The following is a 27,267-nucleotide window of genomic DNA, read 5'->3' on the forward strand; positions in this document are numbered from 1 at the left end:
TACCAAATTCTTTAGACTTTGCGTGGCTTTCTAGCCCCCTATTTCTTTTCTTCTTGTTTGTGTAAAGATCCTTTATTTTACCAGTTGCAGGTAATAACAATTTTCCATATAAGTTTTCTGAAGTTAAAAGACCCAAATTGTCTTTCCCCACCTCTTCCCAGAGATGTTAAGCAATTTGATCTGGGTTATACATGCATTATCATGCAAAGCATGTTTCCACATTGTTCTTTGTTTTAAGAGATATTCATATAAAACCAAAACCCCAAAATAAAACCATAAATAAACTAATGTAGAAGATAGTATGGTCTTCCGGTCAATATGGCAGCTTAGAAGCAGCAAAAGTTCAGACCTCATCTGTAATGGGGATAAACTAGACGCCTTCCCAATATGATCAGGAGTGAAACAAGGATGCCCCATTATCACCTCTATTATTTAACATTGTACTAGAAACACTAGCAGTAGCAATTAGAGAAAAAAAAGAAATTGAAGGCATTAAAATAGGCAATGAGGCGACCAAGTTATCACTCTTTGCGGATGATAGTGTGGTCTACTTAAAGAATCCTAGAGAATCAACAAAAAAGCTAGTAGAAATAATCAACAACTTTAGCAAAGTTGCAGGATACAAAATAAACTCACTCAAGCCATCAGCATTTCTATATATTTCCAACACATCTTAGCAGCAAGTATTAGAAAGAGAAATCCCATTCAAAATCACCTTAGACAAAATAAAATACTTGGGAATCTATCTCCCAAAACAAACACAGGAAGTATATGAGCACAACTACAAAACACTCTCCACACAATTAAAACTAAAATTGAGCAATTGGAAAAAAATTAACTGCTTCTGGGTAGGATGAGCCAATTTTATAAAAATGAACATCCTACCCAGACTTATCTATCTATTTAATGCCATACCCATTGAAATTGCAAAAAAATTTTTTTACTGAATTAGAAAAAAAATAACAAAGTTCATTGGGAAGGACAAAGGATCAAGGATATCCAGGGAAATAATGAAAACAAATACAAAGGAAGGGGGCCTTACAGTCCCAGATCTCAAACTCTACTATAAAGAAAGCAGTGGTCATCAAAACAATTTAGTACTGGGTAAGAGAGAGAAAGGAGGATCAGTGGAATAGACTTGGGGTAAATGAACTCCGCAAAGAGGTCTATGACAAACCCAAAGACCCCAGCTTCTGGGGAAAAAACCCCACTATTTGACAAAAACTGCTGGGAAAACTGGAAGACAGTGTGGGAGAGATTAGGTTTGGATCAACACCTCACATCCTACACCAAGATAAACTTAGAATGAGTGAATGACCTGAATATTAAGAAAGAAACTATAATTAAATTAGGTGAACACAGAATAATATGCATGTCAGACCTTTGGGAAGGGAAAGACTTTGAAACCAAGCAAGACATAGAAAGAGTCACAAAATGTAAAATAAATAATTTTGATTACATCAAATTAAAAAGGTTTTGTACAAACAAAACCAATGTTACAAAAATTAGAAGGAAAGCAACAAATTGGGAAATAATCTTCATAACAAAAACCTCTGACAAAGGTCTAATTACTCAAATTTTAAAGAGGTAAAGCAATTGTACAAAAAAATCAAGCCATTCTTTAATTGATAAATGGGAAAGGGACTTGAATAGGCAGTATATCAAGTAATCAAAACTATTAATAAGCACATGAAAAATTGTTCTAAATCTCTGATAATCAGAGAGATTGCAAATCAAAACAACTCTGAGGTATCTCCTCACACCTAGCAGATTGACTAACATGACAGCAAAGGAACGTAGTGAATGCTGGAGGGGATGTGGCAAAGTTGGGACATTAATTCATTGCTGGGGGAGTTGTGAATTGATCTAACCATTCTGGTGGGCAATTTGGAATTATGCCCTAAGGGTGATAAAAGACTGTCTGCCCTTTGATCCAACCATAGCACTGCTGGGTTTATACCCCAAAGAGATAATAAGGAAAAAGACTTGTACAAGAATATTCATAGCTGCGCTCTTTGTGGTGGCCAAAAATTGGAAAATGACGGGATGCCCTTCAATTGGGGAATGGCTGAACAAATTGTGGTATATATTGGTGATGGAATACTATTTTGCTAAAATGAATAATAAAGTGGAGGAATTCCATGGAGACTGGAACAACCTCCAGGAAGTGATGCAGAGCGAAAGGAGCAGAACCAGGAAAACATTGTACACAGAGACTGATATACTGTGGTTCATTTGAACATAATGGACTTCTCCATTAGTGTCAATGCAATGTCCCTGAACAATTTGCATGAATCATGGAGAAAAAACACTATCCACAAGCCACGACAAACTGTGGGAATAAAAACACCGAGGAAAAGCTATTGCATGACTACAGGGGTTGAGGGAATATGATTGAGGAGAGACTCTAAGTGAACACCCTAATGCAAATACCAACAGCATAGAAATGGGTTCGAATGAAGGACACATGTGATACCCAGTGGAATCGAGTGTCAGCTGTGGGAGGGGTGGTGGGAGGGGGGGAGGAAAAGAAAATGATCTTTTTTTTTCCAATGAATAATGTTTGAAAATGACCAAATAAAATAATGTTTAAAAGGAAAAATAAAAGAAGATAGTATGCTTTCATCTGCATTCCAGCTCCAACAGTTTTTTCTCTGGAGTGAATAGCATTCTTTGTCTTAAGTTCCTCAGAATTGTTCTGGATCATTGTATTGCTAAGAGTAGCTAAGTTTTTCTTTTCAAGGACAGTCCTTTTTAAGGACAGTTGATTGCCCTGCAATTTTGCTGTTATTGTACATAATGTTCTCTGGTTCTGCTTATTCTACTCTGCATCAGTTCATGTAGGTCTTTCCAGCACTTTGTGAAATCCTCCTGTTCATCATTCCTTATAGAGCAATAGTATTCCATTACTATTATATACCACAATTTATTCAGCCATTCCCTAATTGATGGGACATTCCTTCAATTTCCAATAGTTTGCCATCACAAAAAAGGATGCTATAAATATTTTTGTACAAGTAGGAATTTTCCCCCTTTTATTGTTTCTCTTTGGGTTATTGACCTAGTTGGTGGTATTACTGGATCAAAGGGTATGCAGTTTTATAGCCCTTTGCCTGTCTACTATGTCTAACCATTAGTACTTAAATGAAACTTTACTTTAGGTTAATCATCTCATTCCTGACTCCCAGCTCTGCCCATTAGCTGTACTTTTCCTTTACTCTATACTTATGATCTTGTATCATCTCTTCTGATCCCCTAGTCTTCATCCTGTGCCCACAATCCATTGTTGCTCACTTGACATAACAGTGGTAAATGGTGATTAAATGTACTTGTGGTTATAGAGGATGCAAACCTGCCAAAACCAAGTTCTCTAGCAAAACCAAATAAAGAAGGAATCAGAGAGAAGTCATATTTCATGGTGTCTTTTGTTTTTGTTGTGGCAATCATATTACTCTTTACATGAAGCATTAGATGCCCTCATTCTGCAGAATTCGTTTGTTCAATTCCCACTTTTATTCTAGTGTTAATGTCCAAGGAGAGGAGTTGGGTTTATATACCTCTATATATCATTCAGATAACATGCTTGATGACTGATAATTAATGTTGTTTTTTGATGAATTTCCAAACTAGGTCTTATAGGGAGGCATGTGGACTTTGATGTGCCAAGTGCCTGTATCTAGCATCTTTTAACAGAACCCCCAACGTCTTTTCCCAAACCCTGTCTAAAGGAGTTAAGATTTTCCCATCAGGAGAAGAAAGCATGTGCAGTATATTTACATTATTAATAAATCCTATGTGAAGTTGAACTACAATTTGGCTGACCTACAAAAGCTGGCAGGGCCTACATTTGTGATTGATATCAATAGTCAGAGTAAGAAGCTTAACTAGCTGAGATGATAAAATAAGTCATATGTTTTTTCTTAGGAAGAACTAAGCCTTTTCCTTGGGAAGCTACAAACTAAATTTTTAATGTTCTATCAATCTGTTCATTAGTCTAATTTTCTCTCTAGGAAGGAAAACTACTAGGATTCCCTTTGATTGTATTCCATTTCATCTAATTCATCCATTCATTGAAATATGGAAAGGGGCAGGAGAGGGTCTATAAATTAAGCCTTTATAAATGTTTAGTTCTAGCACTTTAAAAATTAATTTTTTTTACAAAATTGATGCTTTTGTATTTATTTGTATTTGATGTAAAGCCCATTTAATTTTGGCTTAAACACTCATTTTTCCTGATGTTTAATAGAGTGATCCAGCTATCCGGCCTGGAAATAGTCACAGCCATTTCTCTACCTTATGATAGTGATAATGCCTTACATTCATATATCACTTTCAATATACTTTAAAAAACCTGTTCCTCACTCCACATATCAGTTGCCTTTTCTTGTCATCTCTACCTTCACAATATCTCTCTCATCTAACTACTCACTACTATATCGCTGCAAGCCTAGTTCAGGTCATCATCATCTCTTGCCCTGATCACCATGCCTATCCATCTGTGCAATAAGAGATGTTAATATGCGAGAGCTATGAATTAGGCCAACCATTATGGAAAGCAATTTGGAATTATGCAAACAATGTGCCATCTCATCAGAGACTGTAGGAAAATGAGGAGAAATTAGAAGTTGCCAAAGACTTTTAAGATGAAGGGAAAGAGAGTGAGGTAACTGTCATTGTTGTCAATTTTCTCAGTAAAGAAGAGGGGCCATAGCCAAGAGGGTTGTGGGAAGGTTAGTTGTAGAAAGTTGAGAAAGGATGCTTTGGAGAATCAATTAAGGAGAATCAATGAAAAGAATTGTCTTGTTAAAGTGAGTTACTAGAAAGTTAGATAACATAAATTACTACTTTAACCCTTTTGTTATCTAACTTAATTAGTTCTCTCTTGTTTACAGAAAAATGTCCAAACTCCTTACTTCCCTTATGGTGAGAAAATCTTTGAATTTTAAGGGACTAAAGAGTTTGGCCAGTCCAACTTTTGCCTAAAACATGAATTCTTCTCTATAACCTCCCTCCATGCTGTAGCCCTACTGTATTAGTGAGCATTCCTCAAATATGTCAGTGTGATTCAGTGAAATGGACACCACTAATCTGAGATCAGGAGTCCTAGTTCTAGTCTTGACTCTGCTATAATCTCATCATGGCGAAGTCACTTGTTCTCTAGGCCACAGTTTCCTCATCTATAAAATGAAGGAATTGAAGTGGATAATCTCTATGGTCTTTTCTCACTCTGTTATTGGATGAATCTCTGACTCTTAAGTACCTCAACAATTTCCTCATTCATTCTTTGCTCCTTCTGTTCCTTCTACTTAAAACATTCTTTCTCGATATCATCATCTGTCAAAATGCTGCCCCTCCTTCAAGTTCTTACTCAAGTGTTTCCTCCCCATAGTCTTCTCTCCAAACAGGTGAAGCACGTCAAATGAACCTCCAGACCAGTTATTTTAAAATTTCTCTTGTGACATCTCTCACAGTAGTCTGACTTTTGAAATAGCTATTTGTACTCCTGTCTCACCCCTTATTTTAAAGGGCAGGCATTCTGTTATTCAGCTTTGTGCCAGCCCCAACCTTAGGTACTCACAGAGCATTTCAGAAAATACTGCTTAATATAAGTGTTCATTTCCTCACTAATAGGTTTTGTTTTTCTTCCCTATATGATCACTCATTTGTGATAGAAGATAAATTTCTCTGTGGTAGAATTTGTACCATTCCCTTATTTTATCAATGAAGATCCAAAAATGTCATCTTGGCAAAGTATATAAAGAAAATTGAATACAGTAGGGCCCTTAGTGGATTATTTGCCAGAGGTACAGCCATCACATAAGACCAGAAAAAGTAAACTGGAAGGTGGCACACTGAAGAGAACTTGGGCCAGTGGTAGACATTGAAATTTGGAGTTAAGAAAACTCGAGTTTTAATCCTGCCTCAGACACTTAGCAGCTGAATGATCCTAGGCAAGTCACTTAACCTCAGTCGTCTTTCTCTATAAAATGCATATAATCAGAGCACTTGTTGTGAGGAATAAATGAGTCAACATATGTAATACATTTTGCACAATTTAAAGTGCTATATAAATATTAACTGTTACTATTATTGTTACCATGATGATGAGGATGAGGATGGTGTGGCAAAAACAAATTAGGAAGAAAGTGCACTGTGTACTGTGTAAAGTGCAATGTGTAAAAGCACTGTGTACATAACTGTCCCAAAGAAGCCTACATTTAAGTGCTACTTTTGACATACTGGCTGCTACTATGACTTTGAGCAAGTCATTTAACCTCCCAATATCCCAATGAACTTTCCAAAAATATAAGTTGCAGAGAAATTGCCAGTTTCCCTCAGTAAACGGAGTTTTCTCATTGACAATTCCTCATACCATTGAAATCACAAGTCTGGTTGGGAAAAAAAATAATACAGTGAAATTCCAGTTGTACTTTATTCACTTTGTACTTTATTCACAAACAACAACAGTATTTGCTTGCATTCATATAAGATTTTAATCCTTTATTTATTTGATCCTTATAATAATTTTGTGAAGTAGGGACATTACCTCCAAATTACCTGTAAGGTAGTATTATTATCCCCATTTTAAAGATGAAAAAACTAAGGCTCAGATAGATTAAGTGGTTTGTCCAAAGGCATATTATACATACATACATATACATATAGATACACACACACACATAAGGGGTAGAGTTTGGAAATGTATTCTATCATGCTGCTTCTGAAATATGCCATTCTTAGCCTGGCATTTGAGGTCTTCTTACTCATGGATCATATTTCACAGCTAAATTAAACTATTAGGATTATATGATTTAAGGGATGATAAAGATCATATCATTCACCACACCATTTTGCCAGTGAGGGAACTGAGATCCAAAGGGCAAGTCATTTTTCAGAATCTGAGTTAAAAGGAACCTCCAAGGTTATCTCTGAACAGAAATGCTTTCTACAAGATCTCTTAATGAGTCTTTGTCACTTCTAAGATCAAATACAAAATCCTATGTTTGGCATTCAAAACCCTTCATAACTTGCTTTACTGCTTCCTTTCCATAACACCCTTCCTTCCACTTCTCACTATTCTGGCATCCAGTGATACCAGCCTTCTTGCTGTTCTCTAAACAAGTTGCTTTATCTCTGGACTCCCAAGTTATTTCTGCCTGCCTCTTCTGTTTGGAATGCTCTCCCTCCTCATCCTGTCCTCCTGGCTTCCCTGGCTTCTTTCAATTCCTCTTTCAAGCCTTTCTTGTTCCCTCTTAATGCTAGTGCCTTCCTTCTGTTGATTATCCCTAATTTATCTCATCTATATCTTTTTCATATCTAGTATGCCTGTTGTCTCCCCATCCTACTGTGAACTCCTTGAGAGCAGATACATTTTTTTCCTTCCTTTGTATTCTAGTGCTTAGCATAGTACCTGGTATTCAGAAGGCACTTTTAAAGTGCTTATTGAATTACTGTCTTAACTGTCATCCACTTTCTGTTGAAGACCTCCAGCTCTACTTGCTGAGAGAGTCCATTCCATTTTTTTACTGTTCTAATATTCAGAAAGCTTTTTCTTATATTGAGGCCAAATCTGCCTCTCTCTGCAACGCCTTTATTCCCTGCTTCTGACTCTTCCCAACTTCATTTCATTTTAAGATTTGAGAAATATGTTATCAATGACATAATCTGCATTATAGATTAAGATATTGAGGAGATCCTAGCCAAGAACTCCCTGCCTTGCAGAACTCCTTCCAAATCATTAGCAACATGTTAATGACTGACTTTGAGTCCAGTTTTCCAATTAGTTTCAAATATACCTGATGCATTAACCATCTAATCCATCCCTTACTCTCTTTACTTTAGAAGTAAAGAATGTAAGACTTTGTTATATACTTTTTTGATATTCATATAGTTATGTCTGTCTATCCCTATCTATCCTTTTATCTACCTAGCCATCTATTTATCTATCCTATATCTGTAGTATACCCCTGATCTACTAGTTTGTCTTGCTGAAAAAGAAAATTACATTTATCTGGAATGAGTCATCTCATTGAAGTAGAATTGACCTACGAGTGAAGTAAGCATGGTTGGTACCCCATCTTGATATGGAAGTCTTGGCCACTGAACCTCTCATTAGGATATTTTACCCAGGTTATTTTGCTTAGGCAGCTCCCGAGGAGATAAAGAAGTTCAAGAGAATGAGTTGAGCTGGGAGTAAAGGAAGGAAGCTTGGTTGGGGCCTCCCCTAAGATGGCATCCATTTGATTAAAAATTTTCATTTTATTTGATAACTGCCTTAATTATGTTGCCCCCCCCAAAATGATGAAAATGTATAGAAATTAAAAGAATTCATCTTTATGAGAAATATATCATTGAATCCTATCATTTTGCTAAATTTTTTTCTCATGAGATGACCATTTTCCATCTCATTTCTGGGCCTGGTCTTTCCCGTGAGTGAGAAGAGGTAAACAAATGCCAACCTCTCCTGTTCAACTTTATGATCAGAATACCTGTATTTGTACCTTTCCAAGCATTGTGATGTTTGATTATACATACTTATTACATGTATTACCACATTTTCATGTGTGATGAGATTTTTTTTCTTTCTTTTTTAACACAGAATTTGGGAAAAGGTGAAACATCAAGTAAAAATGACTTAGGTAAGTAAATGGTAAAGTTTGTGTTCATGTTTGTGTGCCCAGATATTTTAATATAATTTCCCAGTAAGTATGAGTTCCCTTTTGATCTTGTTTATGTATAAAGTAAATTTCTTTTGATACATTATTACAGGGATAGCTCTTTGGCCTCATTTTCATAAATAATTAAGGAGAAGATGATGGAGTCACATTGATTTCCCAGGCAATTAAAAAGCTAGGAAAGCCATCTGATAGGTTGAGTCACAGAATCAAGTTCAAAAGCCAAATAAAGTGAAATGCCTTCCCCATTGTTGTCACCCAGCTAGACTGTATTGCACCAATTTGCAACTCTCATCTCTCCTTATTCCCAATATTATTTCTGATGAACATATGCCAATGAATAGACCCTTACTTTTCATTGAAAGACTTTATGCCAATTTGGTGGTTTTAAAAATCCTTGTTCTATATCAGTTTTTACTACTTGAATGGGTTTTGATCCTTTCCCTCCAGACTCTGTCTTTTTCTTCATTTCCTTCTTTTCTTTATTTCCTTTTCTGCCTGAGTATCTTCTTTATTTTAGGCTATAGCTATGTGTTCAGTTTCTTTTACTTCTTTTCATATTCTCCTTCCCCTCTCTTCAATGTCATTGCTTTCCTCATCAAACACTCATTGGAAACAGCATTAGGATTTTCTCTATGAAATTTTCCCTAGAATAAGCTGTATATATCTACTTTTATAACTTATAGAACATGAAAATATGTGTTGTATGATAAAATATGTACAACCTAAACCATATTACCTTCCTTCATGGGAAGAGGGAAGAGGGGTGGGAGGAAGATGGAGAACATGGATCAAAAAATGTTAGAAAATGATTACTAAAAATTGTCTCAACATGTAAAAAAATACATTTGCTGCATGACATTCTCTTAGTCTTTTCATCTTCTATCTTTTCTTGGCAGAAAAAATCATGGCAATGTGTTTTAAGTTGTTATAGCTTTTAAAATAAATACAATGGGGGACAGACAGGTAGATCAGTGGTTCAAGAGTCAGGCCTACAAATGGAAGGTCATAGGTTCAAATATGGCCTTAGACACTTCCTTATGGTGTGATCCTGGGCAAGTCACTTAACCCCCATTGCCTAGCCCTTACTGCTCTTCACCTTGGGTCTAAGGTGGAAGGTAATGGTTATTAAAAATAAAATAAAATAAATACAATGGAGTAAGTTTAGATAGGCAGCATAATATGGTAAAAACAACACTAGTCCTGGACTGGGGGAAACTGGATTCAAATTCTACCACTGTGACTTAGGGTAAGTCCTTGTGTAGCCTCTATTACCTCTCTGCTAAGGTCACTTTCAGCTTTAGATCTATAATCCTACCAACTTCTGGGTAAACATGGTGGTAGTCTAGATGCAGGACTCTTCTCCTCACCACCTACAGATACAGACTACCTCAAAAAACTAAAAGAAACCCCCAAATTCATATGAACAAAAGGACTGTACGGTAAGGCACAGCAATGAATATATGTGGGATTTGGGCATTTCCACACCATTAGGGGGTGAAAAAGCTTCCACCAAAAGGCAAGCTTATTTACCCTCCCTCACCCTACTATAGAGCCAGAGTCAGAGGCAGTGCCTGCTAGAATCAGTGAGTGATCGAGGGGCACCTATGGGTCTTTGGCAGTGACTGAGAACACTGAGGACCTACCCCTGAGAGCAACTAGACCTGAGGCCCCAGCAGGCTGAGGAGCGTAGACTGTTGGCACTGGCAGGGAGATAGCACAGAGAGAGGGAAGAAAACAGTGGAAGCTGCAGAGACTTGAGAGCTGACCTCAGCCAAAATCCTTGCTCCTTAGCTCCATACAGAGAGTCTGCCCATCTCACTCAGATTTCTAACTGGAAAGGCAGGGAAAAACCACCACAGTAATGGCAAACAGTGCCCAGGAGCAACAACTTCCCAACACCAAGAAAAACAAGAAGAAGGGGTTAACCCTGCATAAACTTTATGGAGGAAAAACCCAGGCTACAGAGGAAATAGAAGAAGAAATACAACTAAATGTACCAAAACCTTCCCAAAAAATGGAAATTGCCCACAAGCTCTTGAAGAATTTAAGTTGGAGCTTATAAAAAAGATGTAAGCCTTCTGGAAAGAAAAGTGGGAAATAGTTAAAAAAGAAAATAACAGTTTAAAGGACAAGAACTCCCAATTGGAGAAACAGCTGGAAGCCACGAAAAGCAGGATAGATGAAACCTAAAAGGAAAACCAGTCCTTAAAGACCAGAATTAGGGAATTGGAATCCAATGACCTTGCAAAACAGCAAGAATTAATAATGCAAAGTCAAAAGACTGAAAAAAATAGAAGAAAACATAAAATATCTCACTGAAAAAATGATGAATCGGGAAAACCAATCATGAAGAGACAATTTGAGAATCATTGGTCTACCTGAAAACTCAGAAATAAACAGAAATCTTGACATAATACTACAAGAAACTATCCAAGAAAACTGCCCTGATGTTCTTGAACAAGGGGGAAAAATAGACATTGAAAGAGTTCATAGAATATCCTCTACACTTAATTCTCAAAAGACAACTCCCTGGAATATAATTGCCAAATTCAAGAGCTTCCAAGCTAAGGAGAAATTTTTACAAGAAGCCAAAAAGAGACAATTCAGATATCAAGGAGCACCAATCAGGATTACACAAGATCTGGCAGCTTCCACACAAAAGGACTGCAAGGCTTGGAATATGATATTCAGAAAGCCTAGAGAATTAGGTATTCAACCAAGGATCATCTATCCATCAAAATTGACTATCTACTTCCAGGGGAAAGTATGGGCATTCAACAAAATAGAAGATTTCCAAGTTTTTGTAAAGAAAAGACCAGAACTAAGTGGAAAGTTTCATATCCAAGCAGAAAGATCAAGAGAAACATAAAGAGGCAAATAAGAGAGGGAAAAGAGGAAAAAAAAATTTTTTATTCATACTTTCTTCTTTAAGGACTTCAATAAGATCAACTTATTTATATTAGTATATGGGGGAAATGTTATTTGTGACTTTCAAAAATTATATTCACTATGATAGTAATTAGAAAGATCATTCACAGGAAGAGATAGGGGTAATAACTGCTATAAGATGATATGCAAAAAAAAAAGAAAAATGGAAAGGGGAATCGAAGATGGCACCAAGAGATACTTGAAGAAATAAAATAAATAGCATAATCTTTATCACACGAAGATACACATAGGAAGGTTAGGGGAAGAATACACTTATAAGAAGGAGAGGAAGAGAGTTCTAATAGGTAATACTTAAACCTTACTCTCAGTGAAATCAATTTTGAGAGGGAAGAGCATCTAGATCCATTTGGGTATTGAATTCTATCTTACCCTACAGGGAAAGTGAGAAGGGAAAACTAAGGGGGGGGGGGTAGGGAGGCAGGGAGAAAAAAAAGGAAGGGAAAGAGAGGGGTAAGGGAACTTAACAGACCCTGAAAAAATAAGAAGGGAACAAAAAGGGTGGGGGCAGAAAGGGAAGCTTATTAAGGGTGGGGATTAGGGGGACTGATTAAAAGCAAACCACTGATTTAAAAGGATATAGGAAAAGAAGAAAGGGCAGAACTAGGAGAGGATCAAAATGCTGGGGAATACACAAATGGCAATCATAACTTTGAACATGAATGGGATGAACTCACCCATAAAATGAAAACAAATAGGAGAGAGGATTATAAATCAAATTCCTACCATATGTTGTCTGCAAGAAACACACTTGAGGTGGGTAGACACTCACAAGGTTAGAATTAAAGGTTGGAGCAAAACCTATTATGCCTCAACTGATAGAAAGAAGGCAGGAGTTGCAATCATGATAGCTGACAAAGCCAAAGTAAAAATAGATAATAGATCTGATTAAGAAGGATAGGGAAGGTAACTACATCATGATAAAAGGTAGTATAGACAATGAGGAAATATCAGTAATCAACATGTATGCATGAAATGGTACAGCACCCAAATTTCTAAAAGAGAAACTAGTGGAGTTGAACAAGGAAATAGATAGTAAAACTATACTAGTGGGAGACCTGAACTTATCAATATTAAATTTTGATAAATCAAATTTAAAAAAAATAAGAAAGAGGTAAGAGATGGGAATGAAATCTTAGAAAAATTAGAGTTAATAGATATATGGAGAAAAATAAAAAAAGAAATAAGGCCAAAAAGGAATACACCACCTTTTCAGCAGCACATGGTACATTCACAAAGATTGACAATGTACTAGGGCATAAAAACATGACAAACAAATGCAGAAAAGCAGCAATAATAAATGCAACCTTTTCAGATGATAATTCAATAAAAATAATAATCAGTAAGGGTACGTGGGGAGGCAAATAAAAAATTAATTGGAAATTAAATAATATGATTCTCTAAAATTGGATAGTTAGATCTATAATCCTATGAGTACAGGCAAAATGATGAAATAAATAATGGAATTATCTTATTTAACTCTGTTCCTTGGACAGCTACTGAGTAGGAATTTAAGGAATTGGAAGATAAGTGACTAATATAAATAATGAGAGTCCTTATTTATGTGAAACCCGAAGGCTGCTATCAGAAGTAATGGGATAAAACTAAGGAATGCTATAACTTCAAATCTCTTTCCTTCTCCAATAATTATCCAGAAACAATGATTACTTTTCCTAGAATATTGCCAAGTCAATAAGCATGTATTAAATATTTGCTATTTACCCAGCACTGTGCTAAATACAAACAGTAAGGCTTTGCCCTCAAGGAGTTTACATTCCTTTTTTTAAAACAACATTTAATTTTATTTTTCTCAATTACATGTAAACAAAAAATTTTAACATTCATTTAAAAAAAATTTTGAGTTCCAAATCCCACCCCCCCACCCCCCCACCCCCTACTCGGAAGGCAAACAACTTGGTATAGATTATATCTGTGCAGTTAGGTGGGGCAGGGCATAGAGAACTTGGCCTGGAGTCAGGAAGACTGGCCTCAGACCTACTAGCTGTGGGACCCAAGGCAAGTCACTTCACTCAACTTTGCCTTAGTTCTTCATTTGTAAAATGATCTGGTGAAGGAAGTGGCAGACCACTCCAATGTCTGCCAAGAAAACCCTAAATGGGGTCACAATGTAACTGAAATGAACGAACAACAACAAATACATGTGCAGTTATGCAAAATATTTCTGTATTAACCATGTTGCAAAAGAAAAAGCAGACCAAGAAAACAAGAATAATAAAGAAAGTAAAAATAAAAAGTGCTTCAATCTGCATTCTGACTTCATCAGTTCTTTCTCTCTTTGGGATTGTTTCAGATCTTTATATTTCTGAAAATAGCTAATTTATTCACAATTGATCATCATACAGTATTGCTGTTACTGTGGATATTATTCTTCTGATTCTGTTGATCTGAGGCAAACAGGATGAAGTGACTTACACAGGGTCATACAGTAAGTAAATGGTATTTCTAAGCCTCTGGGGTAAGGGTAGAGAAAGTCCGGCAATCATGAATGCATCCTGAAGAGGAATTGAGTTTCGATATCTTAATTATTAAATAATCATTCCATGCTAACTAAGTTTTATTAAGCACAGGGAGACTCAAATGCCCTATAAGCTCTTTTCCATAATGAATTTCACTGGGGCTATAACCACATTCCATAAAATTGTATATTAACATAGTTGCCAGCAATATTTCTGCCTTCCTCACAATGATAAAGTAACCCTGCCCTGTACTTAGAGAGGAAATACAAAATCTTGGGAAAACAGAAAGAATATCATTCATAGGGACATAGATTGACAGAATGCTAAGTGTCTCAATGGATAGAGATCCAGGTCTAGAGACAAGAGATCCTGGGTTCAGATGTGGCCTCAAACACTTCCTAACTGAGGGACCCTGGGCAAATCACGTAACCCCAGTTATTTAGCCTTTTCCACTCTTCTGTCTTGGAACCAATAATGTTGATATAGAGATGGAATGTAAAAGCTTAAAAATTAAAATTAAAAAAAAATCTGGATTATCTTAAATGAAGCTTGACCTCCTCATTTTATAGAAGAGAAAACTGAGGCTGAGAAAGGTTAAGTGATTTTCTCTGAGTTACACAGCTAGGAAAAATCTGAGGTAGAATTTAAACCCAAGTCTTCCTGAACCCATGTCCAAGAGCTTACAATATCATGATGCTTCTCACTGTTTACCCTTGAAGAAATGGTGGCATCAAGCAGAGAGTCAGTAGCTCACGTGTACTGGGAAAGCAGTTTGCTATTTCAGAGTTATTTTCTTTGATGAACACAACTGTCATGGGGCATAGGGCAAATAGGAGCATGGCCATTTTAGAGAGGAGAAAATTGAATCCCAGAGCACATCTCATCACAAAGGGTGGTTAGTCTGTTTTCTAAGATGATCTGGCTTGGTCAATTGGAAGCTGACACACTTGGAAACAATGGATTTGAGGTAATATCTCTGTCTTAACTAAAAAAACAAACAAACAACAAATTTAAAGAGAGACAGTACCCATATAGATTTCTATATTTAAATATCTTGACATCTTCATATACACCATATGTAAACATTTTAAATCTATATTTCAGATTTAAGAGGGAATAGGTCATTTTCTATCTTTATACACCTTTGTATGCCTTGCATCATGATAGACAATAAAATGTGTGCCAAATAGAATAAAGAACCTATATGTATTTACATATAGCTATCAACATGAAATTTTCCCATATTAAATTTTTTACTAAGTTTTCATCTGAGACCATTTGGGGGCAATGTTTAGAATTTAGATTACAATTTTATATGCACAACAGCTAATTGAACAGTTGGCTGGTGGAGCAACATAAACTGTAGAACAATAAAGACAATTCAGTTAAATTGTATCCTAAGAAGGATTATTGTATTCGGTCAGGCTGAGTAGGGAAGGACTGGTCCTGGGGTCCACTTACTGTTAGTCTGGCTTCTTGTATTGTCTGAAGAAACTTTCTCTCTCCATTGTGTCTCCTTTTTTTTAATGTCATCTCTCAGTGACCTGTAGGTCAAAGACCACTGAGTAAATTCAGATATAGATAAACCCTCAGAGAAAGGAAGTTAAAGAACCAAGGAACCAATGAAACAGAAACTGATTTTACAGGCACTGCCCTGCTAGGCGCCTAGGCAAATTAAGAAACTATGGTTGCTTCCTGAGATGTGATGCCTGAGAGCTAGTGGGTGGAGAAAAGAATTTATAAGTGGAGACCAGGTGGTCTTTGGGGTCTTCTGGCTGGAGTGTGGAGAGCGGAAAGAACCCTTGTTGGAGTTTAGCCACAGGCCATCATGGGGGCCAATAGATTAGAAAGCTAAGTACCTCTCTACCTCTTTCCTACCTTTCCCTCTCTACTACTTCTATTACTTTGATTTAATAAAGTTATTAAGCTACTTTCAGCCTCATAATTTTAATACTCACCTTGCCTTCCAATGGTTCCATTAGAGAACAGGAAAACCTATTTAGGCCATAGAAATGAAGAGAGAGAAAGACAGAAACTATCCTCTTTTCTGTACGGAGGAATGTGGTCCAAGGTCTGTATTATTGAAAGGGAGGTAGCCAGGTCCAGAAAAGGTATCCACAAAGTGCCCTGGGAGCATCTTACTACTATAGAGTGGAAACTCCTTGAGAGCTGGCACTTTTCTATATTTGTATATCGCCTGACCTGGTGCCTGGGAGAGAGTGCTTCATCGTGACATTTTGGTTTATGGATGCTGGATTTCTACATTATCAGATGAAAGGTTGACAAGATCTAATTGTATTTCTCTGATCAGCCAGCCGGAGCAGCCACCTCAGTCAGCAGGGACCTAGTTTTTGAGCTCTTGCTCTCTAGCACAAAGAACTTTTCTCCTCCCAGGCAAGTAGACTCATCTTATCCAGGCATTTCAGTTGGCTGGCAAATGCCATCAGGGTTATTTTAGATGTGCTTTATGCAGCATTTCCTCCTTAAGCACCATTACTGACACATTTTCCTATTGCTGTTTTCATGGAGATAACACTTAATCCTGACTACCTGACTTCTGGGAGATCTCTCCGATTAGAGAGATCTTTGTGAAAAGCTTTGAATGTTTAAGGAGATAGGAGCAACAACAACAACAACAAAATCAGAACTACTATTATTTAGTAGCAGCTTCCCTTAGGTTATCCCAAAGCTTCCTGGAGCGCCATGTTTGAGGATCACGTGGCACCCTTCTAAGGCTCCTGTCTCAAGTTGAATTCTCAGCCATGTGAGGCAGGGGAGCATTCAGAAAACCTTGCAGAGAATTCCATCTGAACACACACATCCCTGGTATGGAGGACCCATTCAAAGGGAGTGAACAGCTCTACCTCCACAACCTTGGCCAGAGTCAGTAATCTTGTGTCCTTGAAACTAAGCTCTCCTTAGGTCAGCCTTTGGAGGTTTGGAATAAAGGTGTAAGGGTATCGATTTTACAGGAATTCAGATTCTATAAGGTGGTTGAGTTTCCAGATAGAACAATGAACCTGAAGTCAGGAAGTCCTGCGTGCAAATTCTGTCTCAGATACTTGTGAACTCTATGACCTTGAGCAAGTGAGATTTCTCAGCCTCAGTTTCCTCATTTGTAAATTGAGGTTAGTTATAGCACCTACCTCCTAGGGTTGTGGTGGAGAGTAAATGAGATAACATTTGTTAAGTGCTTTGCAAACCTTAAAGTGCTAGGTAAATGCTAGCTTTTAGCTTCATACCAATAGTTATTGATCTCCTGCCAAGTGCCTAATCTTGGTTCCTTGTCATATTTATCTCAGCGATGGAAAAAACAAACAAACAAACCACCTAATATTTCCATGTTCTGATTCACAGATTTAAAAGAAGTTGTATTTGTCATCCAGAGTCAAAGTAACTCTTTTCATGCAGAGAGAGCAAAGCAATTAGAGCAAAACATCTTAAAACAGGCTGCAGAGCTTACCCAGGTAGGTAGAAACCGTGCGGAGTGGATGTTTGTTTGTTCTGCATGTGGTTGGGGATGTGTGGGTTTGCCAAAGCACTTGTTCTCTCTCTATGCTTGATGCTGATTAAAATGTCTGTCTATCCTATATCTATCTATAGAGAGAGATTTTGTTACTCTTTAAAATTCTCTACTTTATTACCAATGCTTTTAGTATGACTATGTTTTGAAATGTATATAGATTAAGAGTAAGAGAATGGTAGGTTTGAATTTTGGCATAAAGCCTAGTATAGGAGGTAGCTGGGTGGCTCAGTGGATTGAAAACCAGGCCAAGAGACAAGAGGTCTTGGGTTCAAATCTGGCCTCAGACCCTTTCTAGCTATGTGACCCTAGGCAAGTCACTTGACCCTCATTGCCTAGCCCTTATTGCTCTTCTGCAATAGAACCAATACTCAGTATTGATTCTAAGAGGGAAGGTAAGGGTTTGGGGAAAAAAAAATACATAAAGCAATGTTTATAAGAATATATCACTTATGTTATGGGGGATGGGGGGGGGCACAGCTGAAACTCAGTGGACTGAGAGTCAGGCCTAGACATGGGAGGTCCTAGGTTCAAATCTGGCCTCTATACACTCCCTAGCTGCATGATCCTGGGAAAGTCACTTAACCCCCATTGCCCAGCCTTTACCACTCTTCTGCCTTGGAACCAATATACAGGATTGATTCGAAGACAGAAGGTAAGGGTTTAAAAAATAAATAAAGCATAGTACAATGAAGTAGAAAACTATTTTTAGAAGGGAATATATTAAAATTGGATAAAGTGAGTCAGAATATTAATATTTTCTGCATAGACAATTTTGCATGTTTGAGGTAGGATTTGAATTCATTTTGATGTTATTGTCTTGATTTCCTTTCATTTTTTTGGTTAACTTTAATTGAACTTTATGATTAAATTATAATTTCATTTGTGATTTGGGGGTAGAATACCTCCTCTGCTGCATCTCCTCTCAGCCTTTCCCTCAAATCAATCAGTAAGCATTTATTAAGCACCTACAGTGTACCAGGTGCTGTGCTAAGCCCTGGGGATGCAAATGCAGGCAAAAGATGATCCTTCCCTTTGAGGAATGCTTGAATAGAGGGAGAAAAGCCCACCAAACTTCCCTAATGAAAGAGGACACCAATGATATTCCATGATTCTTCCAATTCAGTTTATTCTTTGGTATGGAGGAATAGTTAAGAATATGATATGATACTTAAATGAAAACTGTATGTGAAAATCACATATGGCCTTAAGTTAAAGTGAGAAAGCTTAACCTATTCAAGGCAGGTAGGTGGTGCCAGAGTGTACAGGGTGCTGAGCCTAGAACCAGGAAGGTTTGAGTTCAAATTTGGTTTCCAATATTTACTAACTGGGGGACCTTGGGTAAGTCACTTAACCTTTGTCTGTCTCAGTTTCCTCAGTCATAAAATGGAGACCATAAAAGCACCCACCATCCAGGGTTGTTGTGAAGATCAAATGAGATCATATTTGTAAAGCACTTAGCATATATTAAGTTTGGTACTTTTTTAAAAGACATTTTCTTTTTTACATTTTATAAAAATTAAATTAAATTTTAAAAGTTTTGGGGATACATTTTAAGTTCTGAGCTGTCTCTCCTCCTCCCCACTCCAAACTAGAGAAAAGTACCATTGACAAAGAATATATATACATACACACATGCAGATATGTATATATGTACACATGAAATACTATGTCAAAATACTATGTATTCTGTATTTATCAGTTCTTTCTTTAGAGATAGACATTCACAATTATCCTTCAAATAATATTGCTGTTGCTGCATATAACATTCTTTTTGTTCTGCTCTTTTTATTCTTCATTATTCTGTGCAAGTCTTTTCAATGTTTTTTAATCAACCTGCTCATTGTTGCTTATAGCACAGTAATATTCGATCACAATCATATGCCACAACTTGTTTAGCCATTCTGTAATTGGTTGGCATCCCTCAATTTCTACTTCTGTGCTACCATAAAGAGAGCTGCTATGAATATTTTTAGAACACATAGGTTCTTTTCTTTTTTCCCTGATCAACTTGGAAAAAAAGATCTAAGTGGTATTGCTGGTTCAAAGGGTTCAAATAGTTTTATGATCCTTTGAGCATAATTCCAGATTTCTCCCCAAAATGGTTAGATCACATTTCTACCAATAATGTATTAGTGGCCCCATTTTTCCATATCCTCTAAAATTATCCATTTCCCCCTTCTATTATGTTAGCCAATCTAATAGGTGTGAGAAGATATCTCAGACTTGTTTGAATTTGTGATTCTCTGATCAAACACAAATTAGAGCACTTTTTCATATGATTATACATAGCTTTGATTTCTTCATCTAAAACCCGTTCATATCCTTTGACTATTTAGCAATTGGAGAATGATTCATTTCCTTATATAAATTTGGCAAAGCTCTTTATGTATTTGAGATATGAGACCTTTTTCTGAGAAACTATAAGATTTTCCCCTTGATTTTCTGCTTTTCTTCTAATCTGTACTACATTGGTTTTATTTGTACAAACCCCTTTTAATTGAATGTAATCGAAATTATTATTTTATATCTTATAATGCTCTCTATTTATAAATTCTTTTCTTACCCATAAATCTTATAGGTACTATCTTTCTGGTTCTTATATTTGCTTATGCTATCTCTTTTTATGTCTAAATCATTTATCTATTTTGATCTTATCTTGGTAAGTGATGTAGGATATTGGTCTATACCATTTTTTGGTCATAATTCCTTCCAGTTTTCCCAACAGTTTTTTTTTTTATCAAATAGTGAATTCTTATCCCCAAAGCTTGAATTTTACATTTGTCAAAATACAAGGTTACAGTAACCATTTACTATAGTTTATTGTATATCTATTCTGTTCCACTTATATACCTTTCTATTAACCAGCACTAGTAGTTTTGATAAATACCACCTTATAATATGGCTTAATATATAATAGTTAGACCTTTCTCCTTTATATTTTTCATTAATTTCTTTGATATTCTTGATCTTTTATTCTTCCAAATAAATGTTCTTATTTTTTCTAGCTTATTAAAATAAATTTTTGGTAATTTACTTGAGATGGCATTGAATAAGAGATCGGATAGAATTTTCATTTTTATTATATTTGCCCTGCCCAATCATGAATAATTAATATTTTTCCAGTTATTCAAATCTCATTTATTTATATAAAAAGTATTTAATATTATGTTCACATAGTTCCTGGGTTTGTCTCAGCATCTATACTTCCAGGTATTTTATGCTATCTCATGGTTCTTACTATCATTTCTTGCAGGGCTTTGTTGGTAATACATAGAAATACTGATAATTTACGTGGGCTTATTTTAAATCCCGCTACTTTGCTAAAATTACTAATTGTTTCAACTAGATTTTTAATTGAATCTCTCGGATTTTCCAAGTATACCCTCATATACTCTGCAAAAAAGAGATAATTTTATTATCTCATTGCCATTCTGAGTCCTTCAATTTTTCTTCTTCTAATGCTTTTGTTGGCATTTCTAATACCGTATTGAGTCATATTGGTGATAATGGGCATCCTTGTTTCACTTCTGATCTTATTGGAAAGGCTTTTAGCTTATCAGCATTACAGATAATGTTTGCTGATGGTTTTAGGTAGATGCTTCTTAATCATTTTAAGGAAAAATCCACTTAAATTATGCTTTCAAATTTTTTTTTTAATAGGATGAGGGTTATATTTTGTTAAAGGTTTTTTCTTTATATAATCATATGATTTATGTTACTTTTGTTATTTATATAATGGATTATATTAACAATTTCCCTCATATTAAACTATTCCTGATTTCTGGTATAAATCTCATTTTGTCACAATGTATAATCTTTGAGATTCTTTTGGTTTCTTAGCTCACATTCTACTATTATTACTTCTCCCAGTTAGTTATAATTTAAACATTTGGCATGGGGTCACAAAATGCCTATTTTTATGTGTTATTCTAAGAGGAACATATACACTTGTATGCTTCATTTGTGGGGCCAGAACTATGATTTCACTGGTCTAGGGAACTTCTGGTGAGCATAGTTTCTCTACCAGTATAGGTCAACACCTCCTCTGCAACTTTATAGTCTTATAGAGTTGCCTGAGACACTGAGAGATTAAGCCCAAAGTCACAGAGATTGGACTTGAACCCCAGGCTTAGAGACTCCAAGATTTGCTCCCCATCCAATATGTTATAGTATCTCTCCATTAACAGTAAATATATTTTTCCTATTTGTCCGAAACTCTACAAAACAATACCCTTTCCTTGCTGTTATCCATCAAAGTAGTATTGAATTTGAGTTACTCAACATCACACTGCCTCTTTGCTTTATTACCAAAGAATTATTTTGCAAAGGAAATATATGCATACTCTAGTAGGTGATTTTTCTTTGATGATTGGGAGGGGGGCAGAAAGGAAGAGGATCCCTTTTGGAAAAATGAGCAATCTTGTTGATAGTTTTATTGACTAATAACAAGGACCAATGGCCATATTTAATACTTAACATTTTCTCAAGTTGTTTAATAATTAAAGAGTTAGTAAATGTTGAATGAATAAAAAATATAGCCTTGTTCAACCTCACAACCGTTGTAAGTTATTGGACCCATGTGTGGGACAGACATGGTGGCATCTTGATTCGCTGGCTCCTAATATGTTATATAACATACTTCCCATTACTTTAAATAGAAGGAAGAAATTTCTGGCTACAATTCAGACTTTGGTTAGCTTTGGGAACAGGAGGAATGGAAAGCATGATTAACTCAACTGTTATTATAAATCTGAAAAACAAACAACTCATTTTAAGTGAGCCTTTCAATATCTTCTCCCACTAAACTCTCACCATTTCATTTGAGCTATTATTAAGTAGTGAGCCTGGCTGGTGTAGGTTTCTTTTCCTTTAATTTTCTCTGCCTGCTCTCTAGGGGGAAAGGTAAGCATCAAGGAGAAGAAGGAGAAACCAGTAGCCTGGATAATTTGCAAATTGCATTTAATCAAGAGTTCACAGAACTGAATGAATGCACTTTACTGTCCTTACTTCTAAGGAAAAATTCTTTGATTGACAGTAACATTGATATGTGACCCCTCTGTTATATGCACAGGCTACATGCTTGTAGGGACCATAGATAATGAGTCTCAGTTCCTTACTTTAGCTTCCTTACCATGCAGTGGAAACCCCCTTTCCCTTCTTGGTTAGTCAAAAAAGAGGTTATATCTTCATCCTACTTTTAGATTATGGATTCTACTCCTTTTACTTTTCCCATTTATTCTATATACAGAGAATAATTCAGAGCTGGTCACATAGTATTTTATTAGAAGGAATGCAAGCATTCCTTTAATAAGCTCTCCTAGGATCATATATTTAGAGAGCGAAGGAACTTTAGACCTTACCAAGTCCAGCCTCCCTGCTTTACAGATAAGGAAATTTAGGGAGGCTCAGAAAGATTTAATGATTTCTGTAAAGCTGCAAAATCAGTATGTGAATTTAGGTCCTTTCACTCCAAATCCAGAACCCTTTCTGTTACACCTTGATACTTCCAAAATAAAACTGTTGTTTGAAAGTTCAAGTTGAGGGAAAAGGTAAAGAATAGTTTTGGAATGAATTGTGGTGGTGTGACTCAGTGGATAGAGATAGACTTGGAGTCCTAAAGATTTGGGTTTACATCCTGCCCCTGATGCTTATTAGCAAGAAATAAGATGCTTAACCTTTCTGGGCTTCTATTGCTTCTTCTCCTAAAATGGACAGTAATAATCCTTACAGTACCTACCTAAAAGGGTAACTATGAGGCTCAAATGAAATAATGTATATAAATTGCTATATAAACAATAGTAGTTGCTATTATTAGAAAAATAAGAGATAAGCCAAAAATAAAGGCAAGTAATTCTTTAAGATAACTTGGAAATAAACCTCTAATTTATTTTCTACTGTGTTTCTCTTGATTTCTAAACTTCTACTTAACATAACAAAGATTTGTCCTTAACTGGACTATTTATTGCCTTTTGAGTATTATACATGTATTCTCCATTACTACACTGTTGCTTTTGCCATTTTCAGTTGTTCTTCAGTCATATCCAACTCTTGGTGACTCCATTTGGGATTTTCTTGGAAAAGGTACTAGTTATTTGCCATTTCCTTTGCCAGCTCATTTGACAGATGAGTAAACTGAGGCAAACAGTTAAATGACTTGTTCAGGGACAGATAGCTAGCAAATGCCCGAGATCAGATTTGAACTCAGGAAGAGAAGTCTTCATGATTCTATGTGTGGTGCTCTATCCACTGGGTCACCTAGATGCCCTTTTTGCCATTTATATGACCTCTTTTCCATTATCTCCATTTATTTCAATCCTCCCTACCCTTTTTAAGCTTTTTACCCTAATACCTTATCCCACAATGATTCTCTGAGTTGCTCACTTGGCACCTATATATTCCCTTGAATTTCTTATTTTTCCCCCATGCCTCTTTCTTACTGTTTGAACCTCTTTTTATTCCCCACAGCCACCAGCATATAAGTTGTTTCCTTTTTTAATTTGCTTCCTTCTTTTTGGGTCTAGATTTGTGATTTTATCATTCTTTTGACTCTCTTGTATGGAAATGCCTTTTATTTCATTTAGATATGCAGTTCATTTACAATTTATCACCTTATTCAATAAGTAGTCTGAGAGCAGAGCAGAGAGACTGAATGGCTTGCAAAAGGGTCACACAGCCAGTATATGTCACATCTTGTTTCCCAGACTCTTAAGGTCATCAGCTCTTTAGGCCCTATGCTATGCGGCCTGTTTAGTAGGTAGGAGGTATTCAATCAGTGTTTATGATAGATTATTCTCAGGATAATTACAAATGGTTGCCAGAAAGCATATTCTGAATTAGCTCCTTACTTCATTTTACTTTCTAACAGTTTCTTAAAAGGCAAAACTAATTTATATATCACATCAAAGGTCACTATAAACTAACATTGCCTCTTTTAGTCAAGAGTATTGATATGTATTTATAGTACTTATAGTGTCTTAAACTTTTTTACTTTCATCCTTAACTTAGTCTATTGTTTTGAAGATCATTTGTGGTAGCATCGTATAGACTTCTTTCTATCCCTTTCCATCCCAAAGTTATTGTTTGTAATTTACTTAATTGTATTTTGAAATTCAGATTACCACTAGGTGGCAATATTGTTTTTTAAAATTTAAAGAAATTTAATTCCTGCTTATTTATTGGACAATAATAATTCACCATACTCCTTGTTGGTCCACCTTCCCTCCTTTTCTATGCTAGTGAATGAGTTAGGACTTAATGGCAAGGTTACCACTATTTAAATCTTAACTAGTTTTTCATTCTTTGCTCCAGTGGCTATTTTAATTTTAAAACTGTTTTTCAATAAGAACATTTAGTATAAGGATTTAAACAGTTATGATAATACATTCCTAATTTGCTCAGAGGGATTTAGAAATTAGCCTTTAGGTAGATTTGCTTTGGTGCATACAGATCTAAATTTGCAATGACTCAGAATATTAGAGCTAAGACGATAGCAAAAATGTATTCTTAGCTCCTTTCTTCCCCTCTCCTTTTAATGAATAAAATGTTTTCAAGGCCTGAACAATTGAAGTGATTCATGTAAGGCACAGAGCTAGTGAGTGGCTAGGATTTGACTAGAAATACAGGTTCTCCTTCATTCAGTATTCCAAGTTGTGAGTTCTCAAGTTTTTTGGTTTCAGGACTTCTTTTCACTCTTCAACATTATTGAGGATCCCCTCTCCAGCAGCTTTTATTAATTTGGGTTATGTATATTGATATTTTCCATATTAGAAATTAAAGCATCTTAGTATTATTATGAAATTAGTTTTGATTTTGCAGACCCCCTAGTGAGAACCACAGTACAGTTTTGAAAAAATCCTTACCTTCTGTCTTAGTATTAATTCTAAGGCAAAAGATATACTTGACTGGGCCATCTGGGTTAAGTGTCAGGGTCACACTAAATAATGCATTTTAAAAAATCAGCATGACTTTTTTTTTTCAAATCCACAGATAGAGAAATGCATTTATATTTGATCCTATGGGTATGTATGAGGCTAAGAAATTATATGTAAACATTATATACTATAACTACGTTTTTAGATGGCAGAAGAAACTTTGAACAGCTGAAACTAGTCCCAGAAGTTTGCCACTGCTCGATGTTTTCACTGATCTTGTTAAGTTGTGCTTGAAAACAGTGATCTTCCTGCATTCAAGGATGCAGAAATTTAATCATTTCTGTGATTCCTCATCAGCTTTCATCTACCCTCATTGCTTTGGCAAGCTATTACCTACTTCTCCTTTGCCTTAAGGAGCTAAAATGCTCTCTGATTAAAAGCACAAATGTCTTTTATCCTTACCATATAACTATAAAAACCAGTGCCTAAAGGAAGGTTCTATCAGTAACTGGTTGAAATACTTTGCACAAAGTAGAGAGATGATATAATTTCCCTTTATTCCCCTTCAGAAAAGTTTTGTTCACTATGGTTTGTTATTTCCTGTAGCCATTTTCTGAAAGTAAAATATGAATTAAGAGGTCATGGTAAGAGGTTGGCAATTGTAAGCACCAAATAAATCTTGCTTTGATGGAGCTGTGATCTCATCAGCATAGGCTCTTCCTCCACTGAGTGAAATAACATTATTTTTCTATCTTATCATTCAGGGTAATTCTTCTTCATATCTTTCCGGAACAACCCTGTAGATAATAATCTAAGTTAAGAACATGTCTTGACTGTCCACTGTGTGCCAAAGGCTATGTTGGGGGCAGAGATTTCAAAGTAAAACTTTCCTCTTGAAGGAATTTATTATCTTTTTTTGAGATAACGTTTATGCCTACACAGTGAGAGTTAAGGATTCTTATAAAGCAATAGAATATAAGACACAAAATATAAATGCAAACTAAATGTGATCGATTCAGTAAAGTTCTCTATTTTATTTATTTATTTACTTTTAAAATAACTCTTACCTTTCATCTTAGAATCAATACTGTGTAAAGGTTCCAAGGCAGAAGAATGGTAAGGGCTAGGCAGTGGGATTAAGCAACTTGTCCAGAGTCACACTGCTAGGAAGTGTCTGAGGTGAGATTTGAAACCAGGACTTCTCATCTCCAGGTCGGGAGCTTTATCTTGCTGAGCCATCTAGTTGTCCCTATATGTATATATATATATATATTTTTTTTAACATACATACATATATATATATATATATATATATATATATATATATATTTTAAAAGAACCTACAAATGGTGATCATGAAGAGAAGAATTAGAAGAAATCCTGCTTTGGGGAAAAAAAGAACCATGTATAAAAGACTAATTACATAATTCCAAGCTCATTAAAGACTCAAAGGAGCATATGTAAAAGTATAAACTGATATGAAGATAACTGAAGATATTGCTTTTAGAACCAATAGAATATAGGGGGAAGGACTACTGTTCATTCATTTCGGTTATGTCGGACTTTATGACCCCATTTGGGGTTTTCTTGGAAAAGATACTGGAGTAGTTTACCACTTCCTTCTCCAGCTCATTTTTATAGGTGAGTAAATTGAGGAAATCAGGGTTAAGTTACTTGTCCAGGGTCACATAGGTAGTAATTGTCTTGGGCCAGATTCAAACTCAGGAAGATGAATCTTCCAGACTTTAGGCTCAGTACCTTAGACACTT

At 35.9% G+C, this 27,267-nt stretch overlaps 1 protein-coding gene across 1 annotated transcript in view; it reads left to right on the top strand.

Annotated features, from left to right (window-relative positions):
- The window catches only part of B3GLCT (beta 3-glucosyltransferase), a 145,246-nt gene that overhangs the window by 44,618 nt on the left and 73,361 nt on the right, over window positions 1-27,267 (top strand). Inside the window, exons 3-4 of the mRNA XM_007495278.3 lie at window positions 8,600-8,639; window positions 17,459-17,568. Of these exons, the coding sequence (XP_007495340.2) occupies window positions 8,600-8,639; window positions 17,459-17,568 (150 nt within the window). The remainder of the gene's footprint in view (window positions 1-8,599; window positions 8,640-17,458; window positions 17,569-27,267) is intronic.

The sequence above is a fragment of the Monodelphis domestica genome, chromosome 4, assembly GCF_027887165.1.
Source record: "Monodelphis domestica isolate mMonDom1 chromosome 4, mMonDom1.pri, whole genome shotgun sequence".
Lineage (NCBI taxonomy): Eukaryota > Metazoa > Chordata > Mammalia > Didelphimorphia > Didelphidae > Monodelphis > Monodelphis domestica.